At 45.0% G+C, this 13,684-nt stretch overlaps 1 protein-coding gene across 2 annotated transcripts in view; it reads right to left on the bottom strand.

The window, feature by feature from the left end:
- The window catches only part of FANCL (FA complementation group L), a 68,838-nt gene extending 57,210 nt beyond the window's left edge, over window positions 1–11,628 (bottom strand). For both annotated transcript variants that reach the window (XM_088477323.1, XM_088477324.1), the window contains exons 1-5: window positions 11,454–11,628; window positions 6,901–6,959; window positions 5,522–5,582; window positions 3,652–3,708; window positions 703–800 (exon numbers count right to left, since the gene is read on the bottom strand). In XM_088477323.1, coding sequence (XP_088333449.1) covers window positions 703–800; window positions 3,652–3,708; window positions 5,522–5,582; window positions 6,901–6,959; window positions 11,454–11,543 — 365 coding nt within the window. In that variant the 5' untranslated portion in view covers window positions 11,544–11,628. The remainder of the gene's footprint in view (window positions 1–702; window positions 801–3,651; window positions 3,709–5,521; window positions 5,583–6,900; window positions 6,960–11,453) is intronic.
- Between the last annotated feature and the right edge of the window lie 2,056 nt (window positions 11,629–13,684).

Here is a 13,684-nt window from a genome sequence, read left to right as displayed (position 1 = left end):
GCTTCCAGAGCAACAACGGAGGTGGGACAGACCAGAAGAGGAGAGGATGTAAGATAACGGGGGGAGGGACTGAGGTCCTGATTCACAGCCGGACGCTCTTTCAGAGTGCTCGCTCTGAATCAAGGCGGCATTATTTTTTTTTCTGTGTGTCAGCCTCCTGGCCGCTCGCTAAGCTGTGGGTGACCACCCACAGCTTTTGCGAGCGGCCAGGTGATGGGCTTGCGATCATCGGGCTTGCGACAAGACCCTTGTGGTAGGGTAGGGTCTCGTCCATCCATAGAGCCGGAAGCGCACTACTGAGGCCACCCCCAAACGGCAGTCGTTCCTTTGGGAACGCCTCCGTTTGGCCAGCCACCGTCCCCCCCCCGCCCGCCTCCAAAACGGGGCGAGCTGTCAATCAAAATCGACAGCCGTCCAGTTTTGGTGCGAGACCCGTAGCGACGGAGTGCTCGCCGCTGGCCGGGTCTCACGCATGCGCAGTGGGGAACCATCGACCCACTTGCGAGCACTGTGCGCTCGCGAGCGGGTCTGAATCAGGCCCTGAGTTCACCCGGCATAGGCGGCATCCACTCAACCAGTAGAAGATCTTTCAAAATTGCACAGCAGTTTCACTTTCATGTATAATTTAATTAAAATTCAGTTCTCACAGAATAACAATTTATAAACACAAGGCAACAGAGGCAAATAATTTCCAAAACATACTTATCCCAACCCAAATTCTCAATGTCCTTCACGAGGCGGGAATAATACTGTGGAGCCGGCGATACTTCTAATGAATTTGTATTTTTCAGAGCGACATCCTGGAATAATAAATTGAACGCAATAGGTAAGAAATCAGTTTTATGCATAACAATTGGTTGGGATCATAATGGTCAGAATATGTCTGTATCTTCACCCCAAAAACATCAGTGCGTCAGACAGTTTAGCTGCTGTCATTTTATGTAATCTTGGACACTTCTAGATAAATTCCATGACAGTGAGCCAATAAATATAGAGGCAAATAAAACCATTAGGGGCAAAATTTGTACAAGGACGAAAAAATAAATAGAATAAAAAATTTTACTGTGCAATGGGTATGGGGGTAATATGATTTAGCGTTGTGAGGGGGCAGTATAAAAATCTCGCCTGTATGTATACATCAAGAGCATGTAGCATTTGACTTGCATTTAAAAAAAGTTTCCAATTGCACCCCTTGTAATGCAACGTGGTTTGGTGAAGAATAGACCCCCAGTAATTTAAGAACGGAGTTCACCAAGATTAGTTCCAGCAGGAAGGCCGCATTCTCATTTTTGACGGGTAATTTAAATGTGGACAAATCCAGATGCTTTGCAAACAAATCATGAACAACATCTGAAATATTTGTGCTACTCTGTATAAACTGCTTACATTGTTCAGAAGATACAGCAGAGTTGGTCATGATATCTCCTGCACTGCTTGCACAGAACACGTTACGTATATTCACCCATATGAAGAGTTGTACTCATCAGTGTTCCCTACGTCCAGACCCCCACATTTTACTTACAACGCCCAGCTGACAGTTGGGTAGTGGCAGCATCAGGTACTCAACAGAAGAGTATGCTGGCGCCACCCAACAGGGTGGAGGACACTGTGAGCAACAGAAATGCACACTGGTGCCTCTGCCCAGAAGAGGTCCCCCGGTCGGGGTTCCGAATCCACAAGTCCACTCTGCCTCGACCCTGGCCCAGCCCGCACTGGGTGCAAACACTGCAGAAACAAAGTCTCCCACGTCTCCTACCCAGAGCCCGCCAAACAGAAAGTGAGATGCCAGGTGAGAGGGGCGCACAATGTGCTACCTCTTGCAGCATACCTCCTGTGTTAGGGTTTGGTCTTCCCCTGAGTTCTCACTCAAACTCCCTCAGCTAACCTTATAAGGCTGCCCGGCTGTAAAATATTTCTTGGGATAACAGTACACATCAGAAATCAAAGGGGGTACGGAAAAGAGCCCTAGTGCTATTGGCACTCGGGCTGGATGGACCCAGGGGGAGAAGGGAGGTCTGCACAATTTTCTTTTGTGGGTCCCACTAACCCTGGTACCTATTGGCATACGGCTGGTGGAATCTTGGTGGGGGGACCCCACACTGTGAGTCCATCAGCTATTGCTGGTCAAGGAGAAATCGGAAAGGGGTCCAGTGCACTCACACCCGATCTTTCCTATACCAGCCCAGACATAAGCACTAGTGCTGGTTAAGTTTAAAGGGGGGACAACACATTATTATTATTTTTTTTAAAACAGCACGTATCCAGCAGACGTGCTTTAACTATCCTCAGTCCCTTATGTATCACTGGCTAATAAATATTAATTTATTTGATAGTTTTTTATATGTCTTTATATGTCCTATTGTACACCAATAATACAGAATGAATGGAAACACTAAATACTTAATCTGTATTGCAATCTCTTGTTTAATCTGTGTTGTCAATTTGCATTGATTTTAGTTGATACTTCTATATAGTTTTCATCTACTGCTTTATTTCAAGGTCTTCAAAATTTATGTTGATTCTGGATATTGGGTTTGCATGAAAAACTTTTGGTAATATGTAACATGATTTGGTATATCTTTGTTGTTTAATAGGTGCATTTTGGATTTTCGGGTTCATTATCTGTCCTACCAGGCTCTTTGGTAAGGATTTTCTTTAGAGATGACTTTACCAATACACAATGTTTTCATGTTTTACTTTCCTGATAAATTATCTTTTCTATTTTATTGTTCATTTAATAGTCAGTGCTTATGTAGTATTATTAAGGTTACATATTTGTACTAAATGCTCATTAGCAATGCCAGTGTAATTCTTCCCTCTGCAATTGAATATTTGATTATTTTGACACATATATTGAAGCCAGACCCGTAAATAGAATATTTTGTTTACATCACGCGACCACACAACAGACAGCTCTCTGGTTTCACAGTTGTCAGGAGACATGGGTGTCTTGACCAGTTATTGGTCTACAATCACTGAATTATCTGGGTAAAATATACACATTTCTCTGTTGCTAGGTGATAGTGGGCATGTATATTTCTGTAGGCTGGCACCACCATGGCTCTTTAAACAACAGAATTTTGTATAAGGGTGTATAGGAGCCCTACAGCATGTGCACTGAAATGGCTTTTGAACAACAGTAACTTAATTCTGAGTTGCAGATACTGTAATGCGGTCACAATTCCTGTCACCTCCAGCGATTGTTAATCCCATGCGAACATACACCTGTATTTTGAGTCAGATACATCTACAGTAGGCACCTGCACGGCCCTCTGCCCCCATTTACTGTACAAGAGCTGTTATCACTATTATCTGCATTTGCACCACTCCTACAGTATCCTAGGTGCAGGAGATCCAACTGAAACAGAACGCATCTCTCTATATACCCACCTAAGAATAGCGCACAACTCTGTCTACATGCCCAAAGAACGCTTCTTCTACGTGCAAATGCCCAGTTACCCCTCAGCAATGACAAATCAGCTGTATGTGAGAAGTGGCTGAGATGTGGAAAACACAGAATCGCTCATAAATGCTTTAAGTTGCGCATGAAGACCGAGACGCAGGTGGTTTGCTAAAAATCGCAATATACATCCACATTTGGAATTCAGGAACTCAACCTGGAAATACAGATTTAGTGTAAAAAGTACTTACCAATATAGTCTTTAGCTCCAACATAAAGCTTGTAAGATTTGGACTGTGATGAAGTCTCTATTAAATGAGAAAAAAACATGCATAATTATTGTCATGGGTATATTTGTATGTTATTAAGGGGCTTATGTACCAAACAGTGAAAAGCGTGGAGAAGTGGGCCAGTGGAGAAGTTGCCTTAGCAACCAATCAGCTTTGAAGTACAGTAGCATTTATCAAGTACAGTCTATAAAATAATAAAGTAGGAGCTGATTGGTTGCTATAGGCAACTTCTCCACGCTTTTCACTGCTTGATACATAAACCAGTAAGAGTTATAAAAAATCTTGGTGCATGAATTATCAAATGCTGATATTACAACATTACTACTTCCAAAGCTCCAACATGAGTATCTCTATTTAGGGTCAACTTTTACCAACTACAACACTAATGTTTTGTCTCCTTTTTGCAGCGTATTCAAAATGGTTGTAAATACAGTCAAAATAATGGTCTGCAATGGCAGATTTAATGACAGAACTTAAGGTGCCCGTACACGGTGCGATAAAGCAGCCAATCCGACGGATTGGTATGATTTGGCTGCTCTATCGTACCGTGTATGGGCATGATATCAGACAGAGCGCGCACCTATGGGGTCGTACATCACATCCCCAAATCTTACTGCAAGTTCAGCCGATCTGGGGATGCGATGTGCGATATCATGCAGCACTATGCGGGTGAGGGAGGGGGGGCGGGATCGACTAAAAACTAAACCATATATTAACACAGGTCAACTTTCTACTCTGCCAGTTGTTCATGTAAAGAGATCATAGTATTACTTACCTGTTTAATGATTTATCTACCCTCACCACTACCTGATAATATTACTTAGCACCAATGGACAGGTGGAGGAGCTGCAAGTCTTTCAATAGAGCCAATTATCCTCATCTTACACATTCAAGCTGCTGAAAGTGGAGGTCTGAATTGAATGTTGCACCTAGTTGAATAATTGTAGCTCTGGTCCAATTAGATACTATATCTAATCCACCTCTTATCTTATGCAGTTTGACACATAATCCCAGTCGTACCATTGGAGATTGCACCAACCCTATGAAGGGTATGCAGTCGGGAAGCCGGCAGACCTAATCCCGACAGCCGGGTTCCCGACTGCGTAATCCCGGCGAGGGTTAAATGACAGGTGTCTAAATCTAGACGCCTGTCATTTTACTGACCCCGGAAAAGACCGGCACCCCGATCGAAGTGATGCCGGGCGCCGAGCGTGGATAGCCGCACGCGGGGGGTGGAGGGTTAAGTTAGGGGCTCCCGTGGGGGACTTAGGGTTAGGCACCCCCCCATGAGGTTAGGCTAGGGAAAAGGGGGGTTAGGGTTAGGCACCCCCCCGGGGGATATAGGTTTAGGCGGCGGTGAAGGGGGGGGGGTTAGGTTTAGGCAATTAGAGGGGGGAGTAGGGTTAGGCACTGGGGGGAAGGTTAGGGATAGGCACCCCTAAGGTAGGGTTAGGTGAGGGAATTAGGATAGTCAATACTTACATTAGGGCAGCCGCTGTCGGGATTCCAACCGCCGAACAGACGTAAGATGGTAAATCATACCGATTCCCCTATGGAGGTGCAATTTCACTGTCTGAAAATGGCTGCCTTGGTCAGTGCTACTGTATCTTTGGATGTTACCCCCAAGAAACTGGCCGTCTCTATGTGCAATTTTGATCTGCATCTTACAGCGGTAGCCATCAGGACGATTACACTGTGCGACTAGGACGCATGCGTAGACTGAAAACATTGTCCGCTTGCGTGTGGCATCGACATAGCGTGCACCTCTGAATCAAGCCCTAATAAAAAAATCATATGAATTCAAACATACATAAGAAACACATTGCTCTACCTGCTTTATGACGTGCTGATATCCTTGCAGAGCTTTCTTTAGCTGCCAACTGCACTCTATCCTAGGAGTAGACAAGTGGTAGTTTTAATTCATTTTACAATTAAATTGCCAGTCTGATATTCCTTGATAAAATGTTACCTGCTAAACAATTTTTTAAAACGGATTAGTAAATATATATTTGTATAATGTAACAATTATGCTTCCATACTAATTTGTTCTGTTTTGTGTATTGTTGACTGAGAAGTGCTGCAGAAATTGTGCTGCGTACTAAGTAAACGTTGATGATCTCTTACTGTAGTTGCCTCATTTTATAAGATAAAAATGATTTACCCTGTTTCCCCCTTATGTACTGTACTAATAACTGCCACATTAGGAATCACTTAGGAAAGTATTTGTATGTATAAATAACCTATAAGGATTATAACGGCATAGAACTGTAGCATGTGACTATACCTTTCTATTTGCAATAAGTCTATTATAAAGAGGAAAGAGCCAGAGTCATAGGTTTGGAAAACTCCTACAGATTCATCTTGGCCTTCTGTATATTCCTGAGAGCTATTTCAGATTGCAAATCACAGCCTACTAAAATAGAATAAAAATCTCATGCTAATAATGGTGGATGTCCAAAAACTCAGACACTAAACAAATGAAGTGGGAAGACAAATATATGCCTTGGAAGAGCCACCTCTCTTCTCTACTATATCTGCAAGCTTCTTATTTAAAAACGCCAGACTCCAAAATGAGAAGCTGCATGCCTTATGTACAGTCGCGCTAAAAAGCCCCTCTCGGTACTAGGTACCGTGAGACTCTGCTAGCACAGATATGCTTTTTGGACGAAAATGCATCTAAGTTGCAATGCAATGCGACTAGGATGCACCAGTAGCCTGCGTTGATTAAGTTGATATGTGACACTTGTATATCTGTGTGCAAATGAGCTCATGAATCTGTATACAAAGTCCTACAATGTAGTGGCCGCAAGTTACATTGTGCTTCATGTCTGCTGGTCCGTCATAGTCACATTTTTCGGCAAAAAAAAAAGACGCCCGACGCTAGCAGAGTAGCACGGGATCTGGAAAGCTGCCCAGCAAAGTAGGTAAGTATGCTATATGGTTAGTCAATGTTATCACCCATTTATCAGATCCACAGGCATGAAGCGACGGATCCCGCACATGCGCATGACGGAGCCGGCTCCGTCGTGCGCATGCGCTCTGGGCCACCATCGACCCGGTTGCGAGCGCTCAGCGCTTGCGACAGGGTCTGAATCAGGCCCTTAGTTCCCTTTCTCCTCCGTTTAACAATCTTTTTTATAAATATCTTTAGTAACCGTAATTATAACAAGTGTATGATACAAATCCACTTTCAAATATGGAGAGGCTTACCTTGCATTCTGTAGTTGTAAATCTGCAGGCAAAATGACTCTGAGTCGAAAATCCTTGTCCTGCCAAAACAGCAAAAAAAACAAAACAAAACAAAAAACTACTTTTTAAAGAACATCAAACAGGTGGATCACAGGGCACAGCACACAATAGCTTGATAGAAGGACATGCTTCAACATACCACCGATTCAGTGTGATACTGGTGGTTGAGCAACCTGTCCATATTCACTAACGTCTCTGCAACTGCTGGTCCCCCAGCTGCCATTCCGACCTCAGAGCTTCAAAAGGAGCAGAAAGATGGAGCCAACACTCTCTGCACATTCATCACTCCAGCACGGGCAGCCTTTTGGGCATCAGGAAATTGTCAGCTCTCCCATGTAAAGGTGCAGAAAGTCAGGGATGCTGCTGCAAATATGTGCTTGGATAGGGAGAGGCTAGTGATGCTTAACGCACTTCCGAAAAGGTGTCTATGTTGAAAGAGCAGATTTTCCGAAGTGATAATTAAGTAAAAGAGGCATAATGAATGCCTCCTATATTTACGTGAAACTTGCAGCAGTTCAATCCTTAATTAGCACACTACATGTGTTTTTAATTCTGAATACTGTAGGTCCCAGTGTATTAGATGCATGTAACAGTTTTACTGACCTAAAGAAGATATAATATAATTAACTACCTGGTGCATTGAAAGGAAAGGTTTAGGTTAATGTATGATTTTATTGATCAGGACGACAAACAGATTTTTCGGCAAATCAAAAGCCACAAAATCTGTGCTACACATTTTGCAACTTTTTAATAGAAGTTACCAATTTTCGGCCACACAACACTAATTTTGTATATTTCCGCCCACAAGGAGGATGATGGAGTCGCAGGAAAATATAGAAAGTATGAGCAGATTATCGAGAATGCACACACACTGCTCGAATGAGGCTGAGATTTTCTGTCTTGGCCGACCGATTGGATAATCGAAAAGGAATGCGTTTATGTTATGATCCGCTACCAGGATTTCTGACAGCCTTGGCAGTTTCTAGTACTAGCTGTTGGTAGGCAGCAGGGAACCTGTCAGTATTGTGGAAGCATTCAGCTGCAGCCAGTCTGTAATCTAGCTCTCAGTGTGTATGCAATACTGCTGTATTTCAATAAGGAGAATGGTTGCATTGGTTCCACTTCCTGTTATATTGCATTCACTCCCAGCATTCCCTGCCTGCCGGTGATAGCTTATACCTTGTTTTGCTACCTGGTCCATTCCGGGTATATCGTTGTTCTGGTCTCCTGCTCTGCATATGCCCTGCTGTGTCTGTTGCCAGTTACTATATTCTTGTGGAACCTTAATTATTGTTTCTAACAACTGCAAGTACTACCAAATCTACACACTGAGGGCCTGATTCAGAGCCGGACGCAATTAGCGCTCGCTCGTCCAGAAAATAGGGGGTAGCTATTCAAATCAACCGTTCGCTCTTTGCGGTCTGTTCACGCCTCTAGGTCTGAACGAGCTAACAAAACTTGCGGTCGTTTTTTTAAAAAAATATGCCCCCTGGCCGCTCGCATCCTATGTCATGTCCGCTATTTATTAGATTAATCGAGTACATCGACCAGGGTATGAACTGCTCGCTATTCTTGGGGTTGGTTTTTGCTACCACAATTTTGCTAGCAGTTCTGGCTATAAAATAACCCAGTGACGTGGTCAATGACGCTGCTGTTTTAATTATGCACACCCATAAAACGCCCGGTTTGACCTTTAAGCACACCTGCGTTCGGATCTCCACTCCCCGTTTTCAAGCACCTTCCCCCGTTACCACCCACATACGCCTACTCCTGTCACTCAAATTATCAGGCATTCGCTATTTTGCGAGCACATGAATTTCGACCGCACTGACTGGTTCGCGCATGCGTATAACGATCCGTACGCATGCGCAGTTGGGCAAACATCGCTCGGAGCGAACGAGCGGCTCTGAATCAGGCCCTGAATTCAATCTCTGCTGTTGTATTTCTGCATATTCAAAGACCTGCCTTACACAAGAGCTGCTACTAGATCTGCAAGTCTTGCTGTGTGGATTATTGTTGCCGTCTGCTAAATCACTTGTTTGCTAACTGGATTAATTGTCCTGCTATTAACCCTGTGGATGCTGGTTCGGATTCTTCTATTACCCTGAACCTTTGAAGTATCTGTTCACTAATTGAATAGTCTGTACCTAACTTTACAGGATGGAACCCTGAAAAAGCAGTGTAAAATTTAATTTTTCAAGGTTAAGCCAACATTCCAAGTCTTCGTTCTAGCACCCTGCACCTGTTAATAACCTGTGCAGTTCCTCTATCTTGTCTGGGGTGTCGATTTCTGCTATGGTGCTTCTACCACATTCAGCTGTTGTAACAAACTATTGAGATTCAGCAGTTTGTGTGCTAGAAGCACCAGTGCAGAAAGCGACACTCCAGGCAGGAAAGAGGAACCGCACAGGTTTTAACAGATGCAGGGTGCTAGAATGAACACTAATTCCACTGTAGCTCTTTAAAAAAATGACCACCACCCCATTGCATTACACACAACAGTAACTCCTCCTACATGTTTAGGAGAGGGCCCCAATGAGATCTCGTGCAGGTTAAAAACCTGCTTCTGCAAGCACTTGTGTAACTGTAACATCATTAGCTCTGTCCAGCCAATCGGGATGTAGTCAGCATCCTGGCGTGCAGGATGCCTACGGCCGAAATACCGGGGCCGAAATCCCGACAGAGTCAGGATCCTGGCACCAGAATCATGACCGCTGGCATCCCGAAGGTAAGTATCGGGCGTTAGGGCGAGGATTACATTGCGGGGTTAGGCAGTAGGTGGAGGGTTAGGGTTAAGCACTAGGGGGGAGGGTTAGGTTTAAGCACCAGGGAGGGAGTGTTAGGTTTAAGAGTGCGGGGAGGGGGAGATTAAATTTAGGAACCAGGGAGGGATGGTTAGGGTTAGACTTACCTTCTGTCCTTATGGGTGTCAGGATGCCGTTGTCGGTATCCTGAACAGCGGCATCCCAACCGCCTGGATCTCATACCCAACCGCCGCCAATCAATGGGGACAATTGAATTCTCAGTGATGTGCACACAAATATGTATCTATATAATGAATTCCTAAGGTCTGTCCCATATCCAACAGTTCCCACTCCTAGAGCAACAGGACAAACATTAGCCTAGCTGGTTAAGTATGTAGCCGTGTGAGCAGGGACGGACTGGGACTAAATATAAGCCCTGGCATTTACAGCACACAGAGGACGACACATCTGTGCACACCAAAGAAGAGCTGTAACTACACATTTTGGTGTCCCATGTACATAAAGAGCAACGGTGCAACCTTCCACAACTGTAGCAGGGAGAGTGCATGCCGAAGCTGCACGGCGACAAAAAAAACAGGTGTGGACTCACTGGGAAGGGGCGTGACCACACAATAGTACCCCCAATTCAAATTATGCCACACAGTAGTGCCCCTTAGTCACATTACACCGTTAAGAGCCCATTCACGTTACGCCACAAAGTAGTACTCCTTATAAACATTATGCCACACAGTAGTAGTGCCCCTTATAGCACATTATGTCACGCACAGTAATGCCCCTATAACACATTAGGCCACACATTAATGCCCCACATAGTAACGCCCCTTACACAACGCCCCCAGCAACTCACCTCCCCGTGTCTCTCTAGTAGCCTCTTGCCTCACCCTGCATCCTTCCAGCAGCCCGTTCTCCACTTATGTGCCCTCATCAGCTGGTGAATTTGGTGCCGGACTGCCAGCGCACCGGCATGCAGCCTGAGCCTTGAAGAGACAGTGCCGCCAACATTACGGATCTGGCGCCGGTCACAAATCAATCAGAGCTTGGCCACTGCTTATTGGCAGTTGGCCCGCGAGCTCCGATTGGCTCATGACCAGCGCCAGATTAAAAATGACAACGCTGTCTCTCAAGGGCGGCTGCATGCCAGTGCGCCAGCTGTAATCAGCTGTCGGCTCGGCACCAAATCAACACAGCTGCTTTGGATGGAAATCGCTTCCACCTCTACAGCACTTTCATGCAAGTTTAAATTGTATTATGCCCAAAATGTGGTCATCAGGCCAATAAATGCTGTGTTCCCTGCTTTAATAATTAGAGTGCAGCTATTCCCATGAAGTTCTTAGATTAAATTAATTACTGTATATTTTAACCATTCATTATAAAATTTTCTTCTATGCAATTTACTACTGTATGTAACGTAGTAATGTAACATACGGTTGATAGATTCTAAATGACAATTTCACACATTTATACAGTAGTACTTGTAGTAGTGCAAAATAACCTGGTGTGTTCTGTATGTCGCTAATAAACATGCATATTACCCAGAGTAATAGATATCTTCGCTACCTGACTACCACCACCTGCAGCCTACCCCAGATGGCCAGACACGTAGGAATGATGACTGTGTGTGTGTATATAACACTGTAGTGTAGTATCACAACAAAGTTTCCCAATACATAAGCAAAGGTTATACAGTATTGTAACTAGCCTGTGATCAGCATGTACACATCTGAAGGCCAGTGATGGTATATATAGTACCTGGGCAGTGATGAACCCATCATAGACTCTGCCGTGCAGATCCTGGGGTAGGAGCAGCGGGCACTGACTGAGCAGACCCTTGTCACACATTTCACATTCATAACACAATTCTCTGTAACTAGTGTCAAACTCAGTCACTACCGAATATTCACGGCACTAAGCTACAACTATAGGAGGAGGCTGTACAATTCATCAGCCTCACAGAGTGATTGGCTGAGAGCGGGCAGAGGGGCCGCCTTACAGCCTACTGACCAATCACAGATTCGCTCTCATACACTTGGCTACACCCTGCTCACTGCCTCTGACAGTCACGTTCCCGCCGCCGATTTGCCCCAGACTACAACTCCCAGCATTCCTTGCTGCACACCAACCGAACCGGCGTGGTATCACTCAGAGCGGAATATTGTTACTCACAGTGACACAGGCACAGACAGTCAAGTACACCAAACTTCTGACTTTGTAAGTTGTTGGCCTGTATAGTCTGCGGGGGTTACTTACACTGCAGTGCCTGGCAGTAATGGCATGTAATAGCTTTAATATGGAATGTAGTCATCATAATATGGACTCCACAAAGCATACTTGCCAACTCTCCCTGATTGTCAGGGAGGCTCTCTGAAATAGCAGCATTGTCCATGACTCCCTGAAGAAGCTAGCAATCTCTCTGATTGCACCTTACCCCATTGTGTAGCTGTTATATACTTCGGGAAAAAAAAGAACTCAGAGATATATACATTCAATGGGATCATCAGTGCTATTTTCCTGCATTGGTTATAAGACACACTGGGGTAGATGTATGAAAGCGGCACGTCAAGTGCCGCTATACCGCTTCCTGCTTCGCCTCTTTACTGAGGCAGCAGGAAGCACTACCGATGAGATGTAAGAACATCTCATCTGCCGGAGAGGGGGAGCATTAACTCCCCCCTCCGGCGCTACCCGCTAGAGACAGCTGTCCCGGCCGGCTCCACTGAGCATGCGCGAGATCTCGCAAGTATCGCGAGATCCCCACGTGCAGCCTGGAACCAGCAGCCGCTGCAGCAGGGACAGCACTGTCCCTGCTGTGGGGATAGGCTAGCGCCAGGCTGTAGCTGTCGATAATGACAGCTACAGCCGGCCGAGCGGTCATGCGGTATGACCGTTCGTACATGGCCCTGCCGCTCGGCGCTGCGCTGATAATGACGGCGCATAGCGCCCCTGTCTTTACTTCCCAGATCCCCACTGATCCCTAAGGCTACATGCATTGAAGGGCCGTATGCAATTAGCCGTGATAAGCCGTTTACAGCAAAAAGTTTCCGCCGATGATATTTCGCTAGGCGAAAACTTATCCCCGTATTCAATTCCAAAGACTTTTCGCCCGTGTGAAAAGTCTGCGTCTTGTAACCAGCGGAAAAGATTTGCCTCTGAATGCAGGCGGAAAAAAAGTGCAGAATTGGGGGTTTGGGGTGCAAAGTTGCGGGAACACCCCTGCAGCACTTTGGGACAGTCCCCCAAAGGTAAACTGCATCAAAAAAAGTTTAAAAAAAACTTTAGATCACCCCAAAAAAGTACTTTGTTTTGGGGGCGTAAAAGTTCAAAGTCGGGGGACAAACTTAAAAACTAGTGATAGACCTCAGAGGGTCCCCCAAGTATGCCCCAGGTGTTTTTTTGATTGCCGGTGTTTGCTGAAGGTGTGTTTTTTAAAACCTCACTTTAGCGATTTTTAACCATGCTTGCACCCATTTTCATGTACCCCAAATTTGCTGGGATTACTTATTTTTGCAGAAAAAACCTGCTAAATGCTATTCTTCACCACTTGTACAAAGACGCTAAATAGCAGCTATTGAGAGCATTTAAGCACAACAAATACCTTCAGCAGGGCTATTCGGGGGTATCCATAGTGATCCCTATGTCAGTGCATCTTTTGGGGGGGTGTCAGGCTGATTTCCCCAAATCTGACAGCACTTTTTGCCTGTTTGGGTTTCGCTGGGACACGTTTTCGCATCCTTTGGAATTGAATAGGGCGAAAAGCGGCCGCGCGCACTAAAAGTGTTTTCTCCAAAAACACACAATGTCGGCAAAAAGTCCGGCAGGCGAAACTTAGCATACTTTTCGCCTGCAATTGAATAGCCTTGAAAAGTATCAGTGTGTTTTCATCAACAAATAGATCTTACTAACTAGGGATGGACATCTGAAACCGATGGTTAGCAACCATCAATGTTTCCGATTCGATGGAAGTACTTTTTCCATCGAATAAC

The sequence above is a fragment of the Taudactylus pleione genome, unplaced genomic scaffold (genome assembly GCF_031769625.1).
Source record: "Taudactylus pleione unplaced genomic scaffold, aTauple2 ptg000201l, whole genome shotgun sequence".
NCBI classification, from domain to species: domain Eukaryota; kingdom Metazoa; phylum Chordata; class Amphibia; order Anura; family Myobatrachidae; genus Taudactylus; species Taudactylus pleione.
The sequence above is the reverse complement of the archived record's forward strand: the minus strand, read 5'-3'. Positions and strand labels throughout refer to the sequence as shown.